A 21,160-nucleotide genomic window follows, 5' to 3' on the forward strand; every position below is an offset into this window, starting at 1 on the left:
CATGATCATTCATATCTGATCACATATTCATATATGGCCGTCTCTGGCGACATAGTTCTTCATCCTTTTTTTTTCCCTTTTTTTTGCTACTCAAGAATATTAATTAGATTGAACAGTGGAATCGTCCTGAGTTGAGTTGAGCTGAACTGAATTGAGTAAGGCAAGAATACATGGATATATAGATAATTAGATACAATTCAAGCATTGATTGGAAATATACTACACTACACTACACTCAACTAACCCCTTGCTTGCTTGCTTGCTTGCTTGCTTTCGAAATTCCCTCTGGGTTTCTTTCCAATACCTCGTATATATCCCCATGGAAATTAGTTTCAGGTTGCAGGTCGCAGGTTGCAGGAAATTTTTACGTAATTCCTCTAACCATGGAATCTGAGATACATATACATATCCTCCGTATGGGCCGTGAGTGTGTGTGCGTACGCACATACGTACGTATGTATGTACTCCATATTATGTACGGAGGATGATGTATGCTGCATTGCTGGGCTGCGGGCATGGGTGACATACTCCGTACATACATGATGCAGGATGCATAGCGCCCGCCCATTGGCCTCAAGCTCAGCAGCTCAGCTCAGCCCAACCCAGCCCAGCCTGCGAAGCTTTTTCGCAGTCCAAGTCAAGCTTCGGTGATCGACGCCAGGAGGCAGAAGAATTCCTACCCATTGGCCCACCCATGTCTTGTCCAGGCGCGTGACGGATCTGCGGTTGATACGACTTGCTATGTATGTATGCGCTTGCTCCACGCCGCGCGTCGTGGTCACGTCGTCATGGCTACACCGCTTGTTCGGATCGAGTGTCAGCGACACGATCCACTGTTAAGCTTTTTGGCATGCATAGGCCATAGATTGGTCTGCTCCGAGCCTCCGAAAGGCGTCCATATTCGGCTCCTAATCGATCGTCTCACTGCAAGGATGGTGATGGTCTATTCCACTTCGACCACAACTCGCATGTCCATGAATCATCTCAGGTTAACACTGCTCATGTCAGGAAATATGTACATTCAGCGACAGAGCCAGCTCGCCCAAGTCAGATGAGCAATTAAAGACAGCTTCCAAGCGCTGCCCTGCATAAAACCGACTAATGGGAATCGCTGAAATGTTCAAATGCTAGAACAGCAAACAGACAACTCTATTCTTTTGTGGCATCTGCAAGAAAACAGGAAATCACACATGTCTCTGACCACAAGTCCCCCCAAATCGTATAGACCACTCGAGTTAGACACGCTTCCAATAAAAAGCGCTCAACAAGTAACTGTCGGATAATCGGAAGAAAAAGGACCCTTTTTCTTCCAATGTATGCCTTCCAGATACCGCGCGATATAACGCCGTATACGAGACAGAGAGCCAACGCGGGAAACATGACACATCTGAATCGCAGACGATGTAGAGAAATAAAGCCACCCGGATGGAACAGAAAACACGGCATGCGGGTGTTTCGAAAAAAAAAAGTGTCAATTATTGGCAAATAAGAAAAAAAAAAGTACCAAAGTCCGGGCTTGAACTGGTATGTGAAGAAAAACACATTATCGTCATCTCTCATCAAGGTCATTAAAGACGCAGTGGGAGGTGGTGGTAACGTGTCATGAAAATATAACCTTCCGGAGGGAGAAAGCTGTCTGCGAAAATCCAGAGTGACTAGTTCGCCCACGGAGGCTGTGAAAACGGCTCTTCAGAGTCAAACAAGGACACAGGCCATATCATATCATTATTCATGTCGTTCTGAGGAGCGGTCAGTGGAAGGCAGATCGAAGGCTCGCTTTGGGAGTAGCTCTGGGTGTGCGCAACTGAGTAATCTTGCTGCGTCGCAGGGATCGACTTTGGTTCCATCCCCATGCTCGCTTGCAGCTGTTGCTCCAGTGCGGCCGTCGACTCGTTGGCGGACTTGAGGAAATCGTCGATGTCGATCGACTCCAGGTTGTTAGACGACAGCAGCTGGGCTTGGGGCAACCCTATAAACGAGGAAGCGGAACTGAGACGGAGTTGATCGACATCGGAGCCATCGCTGACGCTGTGCAGATCATGGAGATCGTTGCTGGACGCGCCCAGGCTCGGGAGAGGGCCGAATTCGTCCACTTCGGAAATTTCACCCGACGAGGAGGCGGCCAGCCCGGGGTAATTAGAATTGTTGTTGTTGTTGAAGTCGTAGCTAGCGTAGGACGGAGGCTGGCTGCTCGCCGTGGCAGTCGCACCCGACGAGCAGAGAGGGAAGCTAGACCAGTCCACAGAGGGAGCATTGAACGCGGTCGAGCCCAGCGAGGCGTCCGTATCGGGCGACGGAAGCCACGACTCCTGGTAGGGGTCTTGAAAGATCATCGAATTTAACGGCGAGTCGGTCGTAGCGCTCGTGGCGATGGGCGCGAAGGACGAGAGATCCAGTGGAGGAATTTGTGTGCTGATCTGTTCCAGAACCGGGACAGGCGCCGACTCAGGTGAACCTTGTTCGGATTTGACCAGCCGCTGAGGCCCACGAGGTCCCTGGTCCACATCCAGATCCACACCTGCCGTGAGATCAGTTGCCTTGTTGTGTGTCAAAGGCAGATGGTCGACTGAGCGCTGTGCAAAGTCTGTCGAATGGACGGTATGGGACCTCGGGATGGTGTAGGGCAATCCACACTTGTGGGCCATGTCATTGTGTTTGTGCATTGGCTTGTGGTGGCCATCCCGAAAGACGGTGAGGGTGCTCTCCGACTTGGTCGACGTCAGACGGGGTTTCCTGGGCTCCACGGCAGTGGTGGACTGGGTCGGAGGCAGCCCCGTCTCGGGGACAGGATCCAGGTGATGATCCTTCTTCAAGGCACAGCTGCAGCGTTGCCCGTGAACGCAGCGGCACTGCTGGCGGTTTTCCACTGTCTTGAAGTCAGACGCCAGAGGCACTCGCGCGCAACGCCAGAACTACTGACCTTTGTGATCTCCCTTGTCACCCCCAGCATGATTGGCGTCGGAGTGACTGTGGGCATTGTTGTTGTTATTGTTGTTGTTGTTGGTAGTGGTGCTGGTAGTGTGGTCCTTCTTATCCCCGCACTCGCACTTGACGTGGGTTGTTCTTGACTTGCGTAGGCCGCGACAGTGAGCGCATTGAGAGACTGGTCGGCCTTTCTTATTGATGTGGGTCAAGGGTCGATCTTGATTTCAAATGTCAGCACTGGTTTAAGAAGAAACATGTCAATGAACATACCACTATGGTGACAGCTGCTGACTCGGTGACCCCGGACGCAAGCTTCACAAGCCCACTTCTCGCCATCGATGAGCATTGCCGCGGTTATTGGACAGGGAACATGCGACGACGCGCAATTGAGGAACTGAAAGAAAGAATATTAAAGGTAAGAAAACAAAAAGAACGAGGTTGCAGGGTGGCGATAGCCTGGGGAGAGTAAATTGCCGTCAAGGCAGATCCGTTGCACCTGTGCACGGCCGTCACACAAGCCAGCGGGACGAGCAACGCAGAGGTTCAGAGAAGAGCAACGGAAACCAAGCACAAGAAATAAGAATAGTCTAAGACGCCGGGTATCTCGTAGACTGTCGTTAATGAAGAAACCAAACTCCGTTGCAATTGGAAGACCTGGTTGCGCGGGGAGAGGATAGCAGGTGCGGAAGGAACGAGACGGTCTGGAGACAAATATGGAGTCGACGCGCAACAGGGAAAGCAGAATTGGAAAAAGAAAAAGGCGAGGGGGGCCTAGAGCCTACGCACCGTTTGGCGCCGGCCGTAAGACAGGACACCAAATATCGGTAGTGGCGGCCAAAATAGATGGAGCGAGCTCTCAGAATCCAGCGTACGGGGGATAACTGGGAGATGGGGGAGGGAGGAAGGGGAAGGAAGAGAGGAGGGGAGGAGGGCGAGGGCGAGGCGACTGTGGCAAGAAGTATTCACGACTGCTGGGGTGGCACGGGACCCTGTGCAGCCAGGCCTCCTCTAGGGCGCACAGCCAGGAAGGAAGCAGCGCCCGTGGTTGCTGCTGCCGGCCAGACGGGGAAAGAGCGACTCAGACACCAGGCCTGCACGGGCCACACGCGGGCAGGAACGGTGGCGGGATGGGCGCGTCACCGGGCAGGCACCTGGGCAGTCACCCCCATGACCGTCCCAGGCAGGATCAATCAAGTTGGTCGCGGTGGAGGTTGATGAGTTCAGACTCCAGGAACACTGCCTGCAATCTCGGTGCCCTAGGCAGTGAAACCGATGAGTGGTCCAGGGCTGCTTGTCGGTGTGCAAACTGGGCACTGAACCATGGATGCAGGACAGCAAGTGGCCGTCCCGCCGAAACGAATCGATCAGAGGAAAGAAAAAAAAGATTTGTGCGATCACAGTAGAAAATTCTTCAGAAGCGATTTAACCGCACACACTCGTTTGGTATGCGAAAATCGATGGATGGACGGACTGTGGGGTGGGCAGATCGAGAAACGAGGTCACCTTCGCACAAGACAATCGATTATTGTTCTTATTGAGAGAGGAGGAAGAGAATGATCCAGACGGACTGGGCGTGCAATTCTTTATGCTTCAGCAAGATGGCGACTTCCAGGTTCGATTATATAGGCCACGCACGTCTCTCCATGCCCGAGGTGATCCTGATAATAACGAACTGCAGTCGAGCTAACGGCTCCAGATTCACGCCAGGGTCTGGTGTGAGCCTTGCTGGGGCTCAGGCCTCGCTAGCGTTTCTTCTACTCCGTAATTCTTTCGCTAGTAATACTTGTTCTTTCTAGGCGGCGTCACGCCGTAGGTTGATAGTGCATCGCTATCGTGTGTTGTGGTCCTTGTGGAGGATCCGAGGATCGCCGGCCCCAGGCTTGACACTTGGCCCAGGCAGCCCCAGCGAAGCTAAACCCAGAGAAACGTGCCCAAACGGGAGTCGCGATGCTTCCTCCAGAGTAGGAGGGGCCTTCGCTTGGGGCGTTGGCCCCCTCCTTCCTGCTGTTGGGCTGATTTCGGCAGGCTTCTAGAAGGATTTCTGATGCACACCATCGCAGCGCCCAGCCTTGGCCCTTGGCCAGCTGCCGGCCAGCTGTTCCCATCGGGCTCTCTTGCCGATTCCGAACTGCTCCAGACCGGGCTTGTCAGGCTACTCTGTACGGAATAGTTCTGCTGTCATTCGACGACGATAGATACACAGGAGTGACTTTACGTGTAGTATGGATCCTGCACGGCATCCATGCGCCGAGTCGCGGTCCAAATATTCTCCGTCCAGCGCGTCACCAAGATTGAGGACTTGCCGTGTGATCTGCAGGCCGGGTGAGAACGGTAGCAGCGGTCTACCTTTGGCAGCTTGGCTGGACGGCGATCTCTCTCCATCTCAGGGAACATGCGGGACGGCAGCAGGCCAAGGTTCGCCTGAACACAGTCCGGGACTGTTGGCGGCGGCAATAGCCACCTGCCTGTCTAAGTAGGTGGTTAGGAGGCAGTGAGCCTGTCGTTGTGTGGCTCCCTCACTGCGAATTAATCTCGACCTAACGCATTTTCTAAAACCAGGCCGCGAAGAATCGAATTTGGGGACCTGTCGCGGCAGTCTGTCCCCAGAATCCACATGCGACCTCACGCTTCCTACTTGGGATAGGTCTCCGTACTCGCCCCGATCCGGGCCGGCTTTGGATCCACGGCGCTACGGCAGCGAAGACATCCAGTTCCACTCACCGATGTGCTGTCATTCGGGCTTCTATATACGGAGTACTTCTGCTGTTTTCTCTCGTGTTTTGCCCTGCTTGGTTCTTCCCTGTTTGATCGTGATGTTGACTTAGACGGGGTGGGATCGCTACCCCGACTATGTCAATTGCCTCGACGTCAGCACAATATCCTACCCGTCCATTAGACAACCAGCACAGAACGCACAACCAGCCATGAACTCTATCTCATACTCGCAGAGAGATCTGTTTTTAGTGATGCCAAGAAAAAAATTTTTCACCGGAGGATCTGCGATTCTGCCCTTGATCATCATCGATCCGATCTGTCGTTACTGTTCCTGGCATTTAGCGGGAGTTTTGGCCCCAATAAGGCTTGAGCCCTGTTTCATGTTCTCGTTTCATCTTCTTGGCTGCCATAATTGTTGATTTGCATCTCAAACTGGACCTCGAAGAGGCCCTTGGCTAAACTAGATCGTTCTGGAACAACTGACCGCGTGCCTGATTGCTAAAAAAGGGACATGTCGGCAACAGTGGCATGGTACATACTCCATATATACTTAGCGGTACTAGGCATGCACCCGTATATATATAATAGCTTCGATCCCAAGTATAAGCAAGCTCTGTAATTCATTCATTACTGCTACTGTATGGTCTGCACAGAGGATGAGTCAAAAGGCCATGAAGGTCTACCTGTCTCTATAGAATTCCATTTGCACAGTGGATGATTAACTGCGCATCTCTATGCTTGTCTGTCATACTCTGTCCATCTGCTTTCTGGACTTCAGCAGTTTTCCCGCAAGTCCGAGTGCCGTTACACAGCACCGAGCTACAGAGTATGCCGCACAGCTAACGATCGATCCTTCTATGGCCATCCGTCCGGCCTTCTCGGAACACTCGGGGCTTTAGTCAGCTCTTGCGTCCTCACAGTGACACCTGCGTCATAGAAAATAATTGATACCGAGTGAGAGAGACGTTAAGAAGCGTCTGGTATTCTGTACTGAGTACACTCTTCCCAGAGATGAGTCATCGGGGAGATTCTACGGCACGATGAGTCAGCCAGATGTATCTTCAAGTCTACAAATACAAGAGAGATTTTCTCCGTATAATATTTTGCTTTGAACGGGGTGAAGAAGCTCTGTATACGCTGTACACGAGATCACTGTCCTATCTGTTCGTGTCGGAGGTGAACAGATTTGGATGGTGCACCAGCACGAACACCAATAAGACTCTGGCTGAATATGAAATGGCTTCTGCCTATTTGAACGCGCATCATCGCCTGACCGGAAAAAAAATAAGAAGAAAGTCAACAGTGGATGTCGATGTCGAGACACCGCTGTGGATGATCCGGCGCTGCCGGATAGGTGAAGTGATCGCCACAATGCACACACAACAGACAATTCAGTAAGCTGCAGGGCGACGACGGTCTCGAATAGTGACCGAAATGCCCGAACAATTTTCTCCAGCTGCCCGGCAGTCTCACGAGCGATCTCAGACGGTCTGAGATGGTCGCTCTGGGCTTTTGGAACTGGAGGAGGGAGCCGCTGGAAATAGTATTAATCCGTGACGCTCGCTGGACGCAGAAACAAAAGGCCGGATCTCCGCCGCAGCGATCATCCAAAGAGAGCTAAATAACTATATTCCATCCGCAAAGCCATGTTGTCGCAGTTCGAGTCTCCCATCTTTCTTTCTTGTCGCGTAACGATGCTCGAGGGGTCCTGGACTTCGCCCAACCCTGGCGCGCTAGGCACTCATTCCCCGCCCATGTAAAAATTAGCCTGTAAAAAAACACACCTCTGTCAATGGCCGAGAGCTCTCTTCCTCCAAACTCCTCGCCTCCCTCTCCTCCCCCCCTTCACCCCGGAGACTCGCTCCATCAACCACGCCCCCAAACACCGCGTCGTGACGGTGATTCCGCGACGATGAACTCGCGCGAGCCTTCCGACATGCCTCCGGCGCCCTCGTATCCCTCTCCCAACGCGGCGCAGATGAGCCAAGGCACCATGCAGTACTACAACCGTCAGCTCACCGCCGATGAGCTTCTCTCCGCAGAGCTGTCGCGAGAGACTGCGGGCGCCAATCTGGGTGACAGCTCGAGTAACGGCCTCCATCACGGGCAGCCCATGGTGCTGGGCCCGTCCAACCCGGGAGCTTCTGAGATGGGTCGCGCGTCTTCTGCCGAACAACAACACGGCAACATGATTCCTTTCCCTCCCAATCAGCAGGTTGGCGTCGATCCCAATCACGACCTGAGCTATGGCGACCAGAGTGCCCGTCGTAAGCGGTCCAAGGTGTCCCGGGCCTGCGACGAGTGTAGACGCAAGAAGGTATGCCGTTGCGTTCCATGTCCTCGACAGACACAGCCGAGCTAACTGGTCATTGTCGCAAACAGGTTCGCTGCGATGCCACCTCGGAATCCGGTGTCGAGACCTGCTCCAACTGTCGCCGTCTCGGTGTCGCTTGTCAATTCAGTCGCGTCCCCATGAAGCGCGGTCCTAGCAAAGGGTAGGTGGATCAGCAGCTGGTCCTTCGCCTTGGGGGTCCATACCTTGTCAGATGGTTATTCAGCTTGCTGAAAGATGCATCTTAGATACATCAAGGAGTTAGCGGAACGGTTGAATACGTTGGAGTCTCAAATGCAGCCGTCGATGGCGCATCACGAGATGCAGTATCAGCCCATGAACGATGTCTCCTCCCCGCGGGGCTACCACGATTTCTCTCCTCCCATGGATGGCAGCTTGCTAGGTCGGAAACGGACTTATTCGATGTCTGAGGGGCTCCATGGCTCGGCTTTCCCCCAGCCCACTTTTGCTCCTCGTGTGCAACAAGCCTCTGTCGGTGGGTGACCCTTTCTCTACTCTTGTCACAAATGTCACGCTTACACCTCTTTAGGGGAAACTGCCACTACAAACCCGGAGTCCTACAACCTGTTTAACATGAATCTTCCTACGAACAAGATTTCACACCCGTTCTGGACTGCTTCTCAGCAGGAGCAAGGCGAGGCGACAGGTGAGAACGCAGAGCCAGAAGTGGGTGCAGTGTCTCAGCCAGCTCGTGAAGACACCGTCCCTGTCCAAGTGGATGAGGGCGCTTTGAATGCGTATGTTATTTAGGGTCCCTTCAAACCAGAAGATCAAAGGGCAGAGTCTAACAGAGAGTACAGCTACTATCAAAAGATCCATCCGATTATTCCGATTCTCCCTAATTCGAAGGACCGTTTCCTAGAAATCTTGCACCAGTGTAGCCGGTCCCTCCAGGAAGTGTTTCTGCATAGTTTCTATGCCGTTACTCACACCAACTTCGGACGTGTCGAGAGCTCGTTCCAGAACGTCTCGTCGATGAACGATGCACAAGACTTGCTTTATGCCCATCTTCGAGAGGCTTCAGCGCTGCGATCCACGGCCGTCAACTTTATCTGGCTGCAGACTCTGCAACTCATGGTGATGGATTGTGACGCGCGGGGTCCCGACAACTTGCGTGGTAAGAATGGCCTGCCAAAGTCTTTTTTGACTGAATCACTGGCAAGGTTGGCCTACGATATTGCACACCACTTCGGCCAGGTTAAGAACCGGAACCTCGATCCACATGAAGTGGACTCTGATGCCAACCTTGCCCGACGCGGATGGGTTGTTTCCAGCATTCTCTGCCGTTGGCACAACGCAGGGATGGGAGAGCGGGATACCATGGGTGGTGTCTGGCATGAGATCGGCGTGCCTTCGGATCTGAAGCTCCTAGGCTTAGCACCGACGCAGCTCGCAGGTGAGTGACCGAAGCTGAAGAGGAATGTCTCGGACTCTTTGCTGACTTGGAATTTGGCGTATAGCTTATTCGACCATTCTTCCCCCCGTCATGGAGCTGATTTTGACAGAAGAGGAATACGCCAACCCGGGTATTAAACGTCTTTTCAAGGCCGTGCTCATCAGCCAGCTCAACCGGGCTCTTGATGTCGAGCGTGCCCATACAGAGAGTGACGAAGCCAACGTTCCAGAAGGTTACCTTCAGGCACTAGGCCCCCAAGTCTACTGGACTCTCAACCTCCTGATGTCTCGTCACTTGTATGTCTTTACGCCGTACGAAGTGCTCCATTCAGCGGAGGCGGTTGTCAAGGAAATGCACAAAGATGTTTCCAATCGTCTTTCGTCCCCTATCGACATGCACTCTTTGGTCTTAGCCACCTTGACCCTTCTGGAGGGCTCCCAGTTACCACTCTTCTCTAGCTTCTGCTGGGAAGTGCTGGCGAAGGTCGAGGAGATCCTCGATCGTCGTGAGAAAGCCACCGCCGAGGCCGGCGAATTTGAGAATCTGTTTGCTACTCCCGCTTGGGACAGCTGCCTCCGTTCGTGGATAGCAGACAAACGTCCTCACGATCAGACGGGAGCTAGTCAGATCTCTACGGCGAATGCGAATGCGGATGCGAATGCGAATGCCAATACCAATGTCAACACCAATACCAATACCAATACTAATGCCAATGCCAATACCAATACCAATGCTAATGCGAATACCAATGCAAATACAAATGCTAATGCGAATGCGAATGCGAACTCCGGCAGCAGTGCTCCGCCACCCATCGTGGGACCCAACGAACAGCGTTCGCTGCAACACTTGGCTGACCTTGCTGTCGGAGCCGAAGGTGCGGCGGCGGCAAATGCTTCTTCACCACCTGCTACTACTGCTGGCGGTGAGGGATCAGCAGCTGGTGGTACTACGGCTTCTGCAATCGCTTCCCTGCAGTCTCAGCTTCAGGCATATGTCGATTTTAGTCTCGCAATCAAGAGGGGATACTTGAAGGTCATTGCAAGGGGGCCCGGCAAGCGTTGAATCACTGCTTTTGGGTGTCCCGAATCCAAGACCTTTTCTTGCGCTAATATACCGCCTCATGAACCTCCAAGTCTCACTGGCAATGTCAGAGAGTCGATGACTGCAAAGTACTGAGCTGCTTTGCATCATGTTTCAGGGCGGTTGTTAGCTCCTCTCTGCTCTCATGCACCATGCTTTCAACATAAACATTTCTCCCAAGTCCCCTCCTTCCCCCTTCCCTTCTTTCTACCGGCAAATCAGCTCTGCTTTTGTATTCTTTATTCACATCCCTATTTCATTCTATTCTCTAGCAGGAAAGTCTCCCAAGACGCATATCTCAAATGGGGAAAAAAGAACGAAAAAACAAAAGTGCTCGCTTATGGCGTCATGGATGGAATGTCATTATGCTGTTTCTTTGATTTTGTTAATTGTTTGTTACCCATCAGCCAGGGAGCCAGGGTCGGTCAGATTACATGGATTGAAAGCGAGCACAAGCAAGCAAGGACACCAAGCAAGGACACCAAGCAAGCATGGCGACACAATCCATGTCTTCTTTCCCCCCACTTCCCCCGCTGATGTCTTCCTTCTCCCTCCTGTATTTCTCTACTTTTTTTTAATTTTCTTCTCCTTCCTACACTAGAATGACTGATCTTGGCAAATGTGTGGTGTTTTTCTTTTCTGTGTGTGTGTGTGTGATAACGTCTGTGTGTAAGAATAAGAATACTTACCCTAGGTACCTAGCTAGCTAGATGTTACTAATTCCTCTCATCGATCATCCTCTTCGTATGATTCGTATGTGGAGCAGCGAGTTGAATACAAATCATATCGTATCATGGGAGTTTTAGGCAATTGATTAATTGATTAATTGATTGATTGATTAATGGTACTATCATCTAACATACCATGGATTATTATTACGGATTGTTGTTGTTATTGTCTAGATAGATACTTTACTACTTTCTCTGTTTCTGTAGAATCCGGTGTTATATATTGAGAATGGTAACTAGTTAGTTAGTTAGCTGGCTAGCTGAGAAAATAACATTTAATTGTGAAAATTACATCATATGAAGGAAATAATTTCTACGGATTGACTATAAAATATACAGGGGTATAGGCATAGGTATAGGCGTGCTGTCTCCCAGTCAAGACCCGAAAGCGATTCGCCTCCAGACGCGTTCGACGTCCTGGCAGAGGGTGACGAATCCGTCATCCTCGAGTTGTTCGCAGATCCATGAGTCTACGAGGGCGGATCGCTCCGATTCTGGTATTTCCAAGTATGAAGAGAGGTCTGCAGAGTTGATAGGAGCTTGCGAGGGAAGAGGGATGGAAATCGTGTCATTACTAGCAACGGTTGTTGATTGTTGACGAGACTCAAGATCAGAAGGTACATTTGAAATAGGAGATGCGCCTGTCTGTGCCTGTGGGCTTTGGAAATGAAAGCCTGGTTGGTGAGAGGCCGTCGTAGCTGAACGAATAAGACGACCTGTTGGGGAAGAAGTTGATCGAGACGTCGCAGACGGCTGGTTCAGGACCTGGTCCTGGTTAACTGACCATCGTTTTTCTGCTTCTTTCAAAGTGAACGGTTGGCCTAGGGAACTTGCTGCAGCATCATTCTGACCGATCAGTTTCTCATGACCGCTTCGTCGCGACAGGGATCCGGATGTCGATGACAATCCGTCTAACATGTCTGCTTGAAGTCCAGAACCGGTCCCATTTGTGCTAGAAGGCTTTGTGGAAGAAAGCTTGCTAGACGTATATGAGTTCCCAGGTCGTGAGAATGGAAGTTCTCTCTTTGGTGGCAAGGCCTGATTCAGCGCTTGGGGGTCGTGGAAAGCTGGCGCGGTGGTAGGTCGCTCGTTAGATTGAGAAGTACCGTGACCACGTAGTCCTACTTCTGATCTTGTGGACCCAAGATGCTGGGTTACTGGTCGAGAACCATTCTCAGCTGTATTATTCATAGGAGGGGCCATGTTCTCATTCGGGTGGCAGGCAGTATGGGACGAGAGGGAGGACCGCGTGGAGGACGCTTTCGACAATCCCTAGGTTAGCCTTCTGATCAATTCAATAAGTATTGAGAATTTATCCATTACCACTGATGGACGACCTTGTCTCAGAGGAGCTGCCCACGGTTGATTGGCTTCTGGAAAGCCCATTGCCTCGAGGATTCAAACCACTCATCGCAGGCGACTGGTATCCCCAATCCTCGGGGGGTGCAAAGGAGGATGATACAGACATCATCATTTGCGAGGACGATGATGCTGGTCTCAAACTGGTCGACCGCGACGTGTGGCTAGCAGCAGGTTCGGTGAACGGGCAGTTGATCTCACTCAATATAGCCAGGGCAGTGTAGTAGTCACGATCCGATGAAAATTTCAGCTGAAATCGACAGACCTAACAGGATGAGTATAAATCACGCAGGGAGATGGTGACACGGACCTGTCCAACCCTGCCAGGATATCGTATTGCTATACATGGCAACTTCACGATAACCGCAACCACTGGTTTCACGCTACGCGCCTGCCTCGACAGGGCTTGTTGCGTGGCCTCACGAGCCAAGTAGTTGAGGTCCAGCTCCTCCTATATTGGGAATCCGTGAGAAACCCTTTCCCAAAGGCCAAGCTAGGAAGCCATACCAGATTTCGTTGACCATGAATGACTTTGAGATACAGTGTCTCGTGTCCAGAGGACGTTGCTGATGCCGACAATGAGTGTTTCTCAAACACAACACTTAGGTCCCCATTCCCATGCAGGTGATTCCAATTAACGGGGCCATTATGATCGATGGAGGTTATGGCTTGGGAATACTTGCCCAGCGCGAAATGGGCAACCGGAACGGACTGGGCCAATTGTCGAGTAAATGAAGACATGCCCTGTATCACCAGACCCTTCAAATGTATGAAGAGATAGATTCGATGTGGAAAGAGAATCTCTATGGATTTCAGCGTTCCTAGGTGAAGAAGGTGCCGTGGGAGGCATAGTCCCGGACCCGGAGAAGTCACAGGACAGACACACGCACAGGGCCAATCATCCCTCGAGGCATATATCAAATCCATATTTGAGTCTAGACAACAGATATCACTCTCAAACAGGCTGCAAGAACATAAAACACCATAATTGAACTATGAACAAAGCCGCACGCCTGCAGCGGCCCCTATGCACTGACGAGCTGCCCATAGTAGATTGATTGCACAGATCCTGTGCGTACTGTACTGTCGCAGGTTTCTCTCGGCGTAATAAAAAATCACATAAAAAGCCCTTTCTTGAAAAAGAAATTTTATCCTTTCTCCTCCTCCCCTCTCCTCTCACAACGCATCTTGATGCCTCCAGCACACGGTGTTGACACGGACCTCACATCTGCACCTGTCACACCCTTTCTCACGTGATTATCTGCTCTGGTCCCATATTGCCATCACGTGACAATATGGAACGGAATAACTCCGTCCCGGACGCGCTGGGTTCGCGGTCTTCTTGTTTGGACAGTGAACTCGAAGGCAACGAAGCCGCGGAGCCCACGGCGAGGTCGTTGCTCGACAATCTACCGGCATCCAAAGCCAAGTTCGAGAGCGACTTACAGGAGTTTTGCGCAGCAAGGGGGTTCGTCTACTTTCTTTTTTTACATATCGCCCCGCAACTGTTTTGGCTAACTTCGATTCTATCACCAGCATTGCGCTCAATCTTCGGCCCTCAGCGGGCAATCGAGTGGTCGACCTCTTCGACCTTTTTCAAAGGGTAGCTCGTGCGGGCGGATACGACGTTCTCTCAGACCCGGATAGCGGCGCGAGGAACTGGAAGGAATTGTGTGAGGGCCTGCGCCTGCAGGGGCATCTGTCCTTCCAAGTTAAAGAAATTTACCTCAAGAATCTCGCGTTAGTACCATGGGTGACTGCGGATGAAGTCGCCTTCTACTGACAATACTTTATCCCAGCGCGTACGAGATTTACAAGCTCCACGGGCGCCAGCCTCCCACCGTTAACCTCCTTGAAGAACTACCTCCTGTCGGCGGTAACTTGCTATCGCGTACTGTCGAGGACTACCGCGCAGTCACCGAGTCGCGTCGCTTCACCGCTGAGCAGTTGCTTCAGCAGCGCTATCCAAGCCAGGCTAGCGACGCGATACAGGGCTTTTTCAGCCTCTACCTACCTGAGCAGGTGCAGCAAGCGAGCGCGGCACCTCTGACCTTATCGACAGATTCGCAAGGCGTCGGCGGCAGCAGTGACGCGGGGCAGTGGGACCCCCTCCTCGACCCAAGTCTCCTCATTGACGAACCAGTTGAAAGTTACGTGGCTCTCCTTGGCGAAGAGCAAGTCGTCCCTGACGAGCTGCCTGACCAGTTTCTACAGCCATCGTCTTTACCTTCTGAATCCACTCAGTTACAGCCCGACATGGCTACCAACACTCGTTCGTCCCTTCGTGGTGAGTTTTCCTTTCAGCCATTTCTGTATATCCGCTTCTCTCACTAACCTTTTACTTCTACCAGAGGGCTTGCGACAGGCTCCGAAGGCGAATCAGCCTTTTGTTCCCGACACGGCACCAGTCAGACAGACGCGTTCCGCCACCCATGCCCACACCCCGACGCAGCACAATACTGCTTCCCCCCAACCAGCGTCCTCTCAGTCAGCCGGTTTGGATCAGTCATCTAATCCTTCCAGCGCCAACTTTAATCCGGAGCATTTCGAAGGAAAGGATACGAAGCAGGTCCCGATGTCGACACGTGAGGTGGTGACTCCTGGCAATCGCCCTGCCCAATTCGCCGCCCAGAACGACAAGAGCAAGACAGGCCAGCAGCCTGATTTTTATGATCCCTACTTTCCTCTCGAACATCTTGAGATCCCAAGGAGTAAGGACTTCCAATGCTGCGTGCATGTGGACTTCGATTCTAACTCTGTCACCCCAGCCGACGGGATTTACAGGCGCTGCTATTACGGTCTCCTGTCTGAGATTCCGGATGAGGTCGACTTTGCGCTGTACCACCTAGTTCAGATCTCCAACCAGCGTTGGGATAAATTCAAATTCGAGGGCTTCCCCCTACTTGCTGAAACACTGATGGCCAAGGCTATGGAGATTACGCTTTTGTGCAGCGGAGTCGAATGGGAACGCGACTACACCAGTCGCCGCCTGTCGAGTAAAGTAAATGTGTTGAACTCGTTGGAAGGAACCTCTGACCTTCTCGACCGCATCAGGAAGATTCCAGTCACTTACTCTAATGACACGGTCGAGACAGAGGAATTCAGTCGCCACCTTCGGCATATCTCAGAAGCTATGCTGGTTCTGCGAAACATGTGTCTCTTGCATGACAACGTGCTCTACCTCACGCAGCGCGCGCAAGGATTGCTCAGAGACTTTCTCGTGATTATGATCAATGTTCCAAAGGACCCACGTTTTAATGAACTCAAAAATGATGCTCTCGACATCGCTGAAGAGGTGACGAAGTATCTTCGGACAAATCCAGACGATCCTCTATGCATTTCTCTATTCAGTTGCCTTGAATCGCAGGATCGTGCTCATATTGTTCGTGCCCTTTCTGCTCTCGCTCACTTCTCGACGGAGCTAGAACCGCCGACTCCCAATGATGCCATGCAGCGTGTCTCCAAAGAGAGTCTGCAGCGTTTGTACTATTTCACACTTATTGAACAAGATAAGGACGTGTTGAGCGGTGCCTTGGACGTTTGGTACCAGTTCACACTTAGTCCTCCAAACGTGCGAACTATGATTGAAATGCGGAGCCTTCCGCGAATCTTTATGCGGCGAATGGTCAGCTTGCTGTCTTACGAAGCCAAGCCCAACAAAGTAGAAACTGTGCTTCAAGAGGAAAAGGTTGCACCGCCTCCTAGCGAGATCCCGAAAGTGCCGCCGGAGCTTTACAAAGCCCTCATGGAACTTCCTGAACCCGAACGTAGCTCACGATGGCTCCGTTGTTGTTTCGTCGAAGACCCTGACTGCGAAATCACCCAGATTGCCCTCTGGCAAGGCTATCAAAGCCGATTTGCTGATGCCAGGTTGCCAGGCGGTGGTGTTCTTCCCGCTGCGGAATTCATCAAGAACGTCAGCACCACGTTCACTAACGCTCAAGCTCAAGTCATCAACGGTCCAGGCAGTGCCACGAAATTCATCATCAAAGGCATTCGTCCGCTGGAGACTGCCCGCACATTCGACGGATGGCCTTATCTTTACTGCAAGTGGACCGACGATACTCAGCCATCGAAGCAGTGCAACCGTGCGTTTGCCACACCAAAGGAACTACGCTCACACGTTTTCGAGGATCACATGGGTCTCAAACCATTAGATCAGCCTGCCCACTACAATCTCGAGAAGGCCGACAAGCCGATCCATACATGCCAGTGGGACAATTGCACCAAGTTCAAGTCTAGCGGCCCGAGCGACGACACCGCTATGGTTGCCGAGCATGTCGCGTCTCATCTGCCGCAAGATCGTGATCCCAATGCCAAGCCTCCTAGCACGCAACGGGAGATCCTCCAACCTCGTGTTGTTCGTACGTGGGACTATAATGACACGCCACTCGATGTCGACGGGGAGCCGTACGGTGTCGCGTACAAGGCGGCTCTCGTTTTGCGCAATCTTGCGTGGAATCTACCAAATGAGAACTCCGATGAGCGTTTTGGATACCTTCCGTGGAAGAAGGCTTTGTTCATGAACCATCGTACTAAGATCATTGAGTCTTGGGATCTCAATCGCTCTCTGCGGAATATACTGACAGATCTCATCATCTTGATTGACAAAGAGGAGGCATAATCGCGTCACCTCTGTTAACCGCTGATCAAATGAGTCAGGCACGATCTCTTAACTCGTCCACAATTCCTGACCGAATGGGATCGTGGCACCTCTTTTCTTCTATGCTTTACATCATGTATTATGAATAATACCATTTCCCTTGAAAGGATGGATCCTGATCTGAACCTTTCGGCTGGCTTTTTTCTTTTCTTTTGATTGCAGGTTCTTCTGGCGTCGTGAAAGTTCGTTCCGGTTCCGGAGAGTGGGGAACGGGGGATTAAAAAAGTGAGTCATGTCTGTTATCTGGGAGGTCTTGTTCGCAAGTTGCATCATCATTAGCATCTGGAGTCTGGGTTTTCGAAAAGGAAATGAAACTGAGACTAGCTAGATCTGGGGGCCAGCTTTGCTATGAGATATGTACACTAATTCCCGGTTAGTCAGTAATTAAAAATAGTGGTGATGGAATACCAGCATGGACCATCAGTTTAGATTCTGTTTCAGGACGTTCGTGTTAATTCTAGCCTGAGTAGTAACTCTGCACAGAAAAAAAATGAAGCCTAGCCTAGATATATAGCAAAGGGTGAGGGGGAAATATTATTAACGATGTGATAATTGATCCCCTTCTTTTCTATACACCAGATACCGTTATGGATGGGTTGAGTTTCAACCATAGTCGAGAGAAAAAAGAAGAGAAAGTGCTACTCCTTGCTAATAGTCATCCTGGTTTATTGCATTATACCGTGTATCCCAGGTCCCAGAGGGGGAGAAAAGAGGACAAAAAGGAATTTAAAAACAAAAGACAAAAGAGTAAATTAAGAAATTAAAGTCATTTCCCTGTTCCTTCTCTTTCTTGTGTGACACAAAGATGCTTTCTTCCCTTCCATCCATCGTCTCCCCCATCGTCAGATCAGATCAAGATCAGGCTCTCACCTATCCTGATGCTGGATCCAGGGAGGTTATGAAAGCCCTTAGAGACGGATGCCGGAGGGAAGAAACTGCAGTTCACAGCATTTACATGAAGAGAGCAAAGAGACCCAGCAGAAGGCTGCTAGCGCCAGTCGAGACAGACAACGTGCCGGCAGCATTGGGGGTGCTGGTGGAAGAGGCGTTGGCACCGGAAGCGTGGGCGCTAGAGCTGGCAGTCGAGGAGGCCGAGCTGGAAGAAGCGCCGCTGGAGGAAGCAGAGGCAGAGCTGCTGCTGCTGGCGGAGGTGGTGGTAGTGAGGGTGGTGCTCGAGCCAGTGCTCGTGGCTGTAGCATGTCTTAGTTACACGATCCTTGAAGGTAAATGGTTTTCGGTCTCCAGCTTGGACTTACAGGTAGAGGTCACGTCAGTGGCCGTAGTAGCCGTGAACGACGCAGAGGTTGTCGAGGAGCCGGCAGAAACGACGCTGAACTGACCGGACTGGGCGAGGATGCCAGTGTTCTGAGGAGAGTCGGACTGCAGGTTGATCTGGTAGCCCTTGCTGTAAAGAGGTTAGCAGGAATCTACCTTCTGTGGACCATTTCTCTTACTCGGCAGGCACATTCTTCAGACCGTCCAGGGTGTATGAGCCCTTGGAGGTCTCGACGTTTTTCGCAATGAGCTGGTTCACCGGGGGGTAAACGGCATTGTTGACGAGGTAGATGTCGAAGGAGGAAGGGTCGGTGCTGAAGTTATCACGCGTTAGTCTCCCGCTCTCATCTTCTATATACAGTTGACTCATCGCTGTAACTCACCTAACCGAAGCCCATTTGATGGTGTTCTGCTTGGTCAGGTCGAGTTCGGAACCCTGAGCCGGGTACTGGACCTGCAGAGCTGCGAAACAGTGTTAGCTTCTTCCTTAGTCGCTGTTTGCATTGAAGCATCATTTGCAATGGACTCACCAGACGCAGAAACGGCGAACGCAAGAGCAGCGGCGACCTTGACCTGCATCTTGAAACAACTGGAGAAACGAAAACGATTGAAGTTTTCTTTCTATATTCTACGAAACGATCGAAATGCTCAAGTGAGTGACTTTCGGCAGAAAACAGAATCAAACGAACCTGGGAAAATAATAATCACAGGATGAAAGGAATAAAACAGATTCCGGACGCTGCCCCTGGGCACACCGTGACATACGATCGTTTTAAATCAATCCACTCGCTCTGACAAGAAACGAGGGCGCCATCCTGGATGGACCCTGGCATGGCAGGGCTGCAACCTGCACCCTTGATATTGGTAACATGTCTGAACAGGCTAACGTTAGTGTGTCCAGCAGCAGCTCCTGCGATCCTGGTTCGTTGATACGCGATCGATTGTTACCCATCTTAGGCTATCACAGCCACTAAAAGGGGCCGATACAGGATCATACAGCCCGATTCTCCAATCCGAGCCCTACCGGCTCTGCCACGCCTTTGGGTTCCAGGGGATCCGGCGGGTTTACGATAGCGAAGTTACGGCTTCTTTGGATGGGGGCTTGGCAGCCACCCCATGTCTTGGATAACAGATTATGCCATTTTTTTTTGTCTCGTGCAGCCATTAGGAGTGGAACAAAAACGCCGGGTTTCCAGAGATCTGCGAACAGCCCCTACGCCACGGGAGATCACGATACACATGCCATGGCAGCTGATAATGGCTGCCCTTGCCGCCACACACAGAACAGCCAACCTGGACAGTCAACTTGGAAGGGCTGACGAGGTTTGGTTGACGAATTAGTCAACTTTGCACCCTCATTCCTGTAAGACCACCTGAGACATTCGGCCAACCGCTTCCTATCCCAAGCGTCTGCCAAGAGAAAGAGGATCAGGGCAGTGTCGGCCTGCAAGACATTGAAACGGCCCTCTGGAGTACCTAGGTAGCTACTAACCTAACAGCCCTAGAGTGCATGTTAATCGGAGTAGGTCTGTTTTCCTCTGGTGTGAAGGCTCCACCACAGACCCCACTGGCACAGTTGCATTGGCCCCAGATAGCAAGTCTAGGCGCTATTGCTATTACTTATTCCAGGACCTCTGCAAGGAGCGGGGATAAACCCCCAGCAGCACATTAACGTGTTACAACCCTTAATTGACAAATTCAGGCCTACAATCAGACAATGGCCATGACGATCATGCCTCAGCAGCAAGAAAAAAAATGGGGGGAAAGAAAGGCCCTCGCAGGCTCTGTCTCCCTGGTTTTACTCGAGTTCTTGGCCTTGCCCCAGTCCACTAAATAAGCACCGATGTTATTATTTTTGGGGGGCGGACGGAATCTCCCGAGATCAAAATACGCGAGGTGGCAGTGTCATTAATTCGAAGCACGCATGTCGAATATACTCCATACTCACGCTTATTATTTGGACTACGCCGTACTCTAAACATTGGTGGAGTGGTTGATAAGTTTTTTCGGGATACCAATTGGCAATAAATAGCAGCATTCCAGAAAAACAAGCCCAATTCATCGTGGCGTTTCCTGACAGGCTCCACGTTCGCCGTGTCTCACCGATTCCGAGCTCTTAGCTTCTTACAGGCCGATAGCTGACCGAAAAGCTCAGAGCCTTTTTTGCACTTAACCATCATTTGGCAGCTGTAACCCTGTTCTTACATGATCGCGTATTATTGATATTCCGAGCTGTGATCTGCTGTCTGCAAGCTTAGGTGAGCTGATTGGAAATGACAAGGATGTCCAATAATACCCTATGACTGCGGAGTTCGTTATCGATACCGGTATGACCGAATTTATGATTGCCAGAAATAGACCTCGACAATCTCATCTCAACATTTTTTCTGCGCTGGATCCAATTAAGAGCCCGTAGGGCTGTCTCTAGCACAACTACTCCGTAGTATTGTTGTACTCCGCATTCCCATCACAAGTGGATTTGTCCTGACAACGCAGCGGTGTAACCCTGTAACTATATATATAGGTTCTTTTGCCTGGGTACTCCATGTTGGTGTGAATATTGATAACTATTAATAGCTACTTTTCATCTGCCGAAGGAACCAAGCCCAACAGGTTTTAGAATAGGTAGCCTTGGTCCCACTCCTGCACTAAGTACTCCGTACAAG

General features: G+C 51.3%; 7 protein-coding genes across 7 annotated transcripts; 4 read left to right on the top strand and 3 right to left on the bottom strand.

The window, feature by feature from the left end:
- Positions 1-383: 383 nt before the first annotated feature.
- On the top strand, positions 384-1,063 carry T310_0176 (uncharacterized protein; the record flags this gene model as incomplete). The annotated part of the gene is made up of 3 exons (XM_013476948.1): positions 384-449; positions 558-743; positions 866-1,063. The coding sequence occupies 3 exons, from the start codon at positions 384-386 to the stop codon at positions 1,061-1,063; spliced, it is 450 nt and encodes a 149-aa protein (XP_013332402.1).
- Positions 1,064-1,655: 592 nt separating this feature from the next.
- T310_0177 (Copper fist DNA binding domain protein) lies at positions 1,656-2,977 on the bottom strand (the record flags this gene model as incomplete). The annotated part of the gene is made up of 2 exons (XM_013476949.1): positions 1,656-2,849; positions 2,921-2,977. 2 exons carry the CDS (start codon positions 2,975-2,977, stop codon positions 1,656-1,658), a joined length of 1,251 nt encoding a protein of 416 aa, XP_013332403.1.
- Positions 2,978-3,199: 222 nt separating this feature from the next.
- Positions 3,200-3,516, top strand: T310_0178 (uncharacterized protein; the record flags this gene model as incomplete). Its single annotated transcript, XM_013476950.1, has 2 exons — positions 3,200-3,340; positions 3,370-3,516. 2 exons carry the CDS (start codon positions 3,200-3,202, stop codon positions 3,514-3,516), a joined length of 288 nt encoding a protein of 95 aa, XP_013332404.1.
- Positions 3,517-7,576: 4,060 nt separating this feature from the next.
- T310_0179 (C6 finger domain protein) lies at positions 7,577-10,451 on the top strand (the record flags this gene model as incomplete). Its single annotated transcript, XM_013476951.1, has 6 exons — positions 7,577-7,957; positions 8,023-8,135; positions 8,221-8,468; positions 8,523-8,730; positions 8,794-9,389; positions 9,454-10,451. 6 exons carry the CDS (start codon positions 7,577-7,579, stop codon positions 10,449-10,451), a joined length of 2,544 nt encoding a protein of 847 aa, XP_013332405.1.
- Positions 10,452-11,572: 1,121 nt separating this feature from the next.
- On the bottom strand, positions 11,573-13,297 carry T310_0180 (uncharacterized protein; the record flags this gene model as incomplete). Its single annotated transcript, XM_013476952.1, has 4 exons — positions 11,573-12,456; positions 12,521-12,806; positions 12,867-13,007; positions 13,064-13,297. The coding sequence occupies 4 exons, from the start codon at positions 13,295-13,297 to the stop codon at positions 11,573-11,575; spliced, it is 1,545 nt and encodes a 514-aa protein (XP_013332406.1).
- A 554-nt stretch (positions 13,298-13,851) lies between these two features.
- T310_0181 (Chromatin remodeling complex subunit (Rsc9)) lies at positions 13,852-17,180 on the top strand (the record flags this gene model as incomplete). The annotated part of the gene is made up of 4 exons (XM_013476953.1): positions 13,852-14,024; positions 14,093-14,296; positions 14,356-14,843; positions 14,908-17,180. 4 exons carry the CDS (start codon positions 13,852-13,854, stop codon positions 17,178-17,180), a joined length of 3,138 nt encoding a protein of 1,045 aa, XP_013332407.1.
- A 990-nt stretch (positions 17,181-18,170) lies between these two features.
- T310_0182 (Extracellular conserved serine-rich protein) lies at positions 18,171-19,073 on the bottom strand (the record flags this gene model as incomplete). The annotated part of the gene is made up of 5 exons (XM_013476954.1): positions 18,171-18,409; positions 18,476-18,624; positions 18,674-18,808; positions 18,878-18,956; positions 19,025-19,073. The coding sequence occupies 5 exons, from the start codon at positions 19,071-19,073 to the stop codon at positions 18,171-18,173; spliced, it is 651 nt and encodes a 216-aa protein (XP_013332408.1).
- Positions 19,074-21,160: the final 2,087 nt, after the last annotated feature.

This window comes from Rasamsonia emersonii, assembly GCF_000968595.1.
Source record: "Rasamsonia emersonii CBS 393.64 chromosome Unknown ctg1118621759668, whole genome shotgun sequence".
Taxonomy (NCBI): Eukaryota; Fungi; Ascomycota; class Eurotiomycetes; order Eurotiales; family Trichocomaceae; genus Rasamsonia; species Rasamsonia emersonii.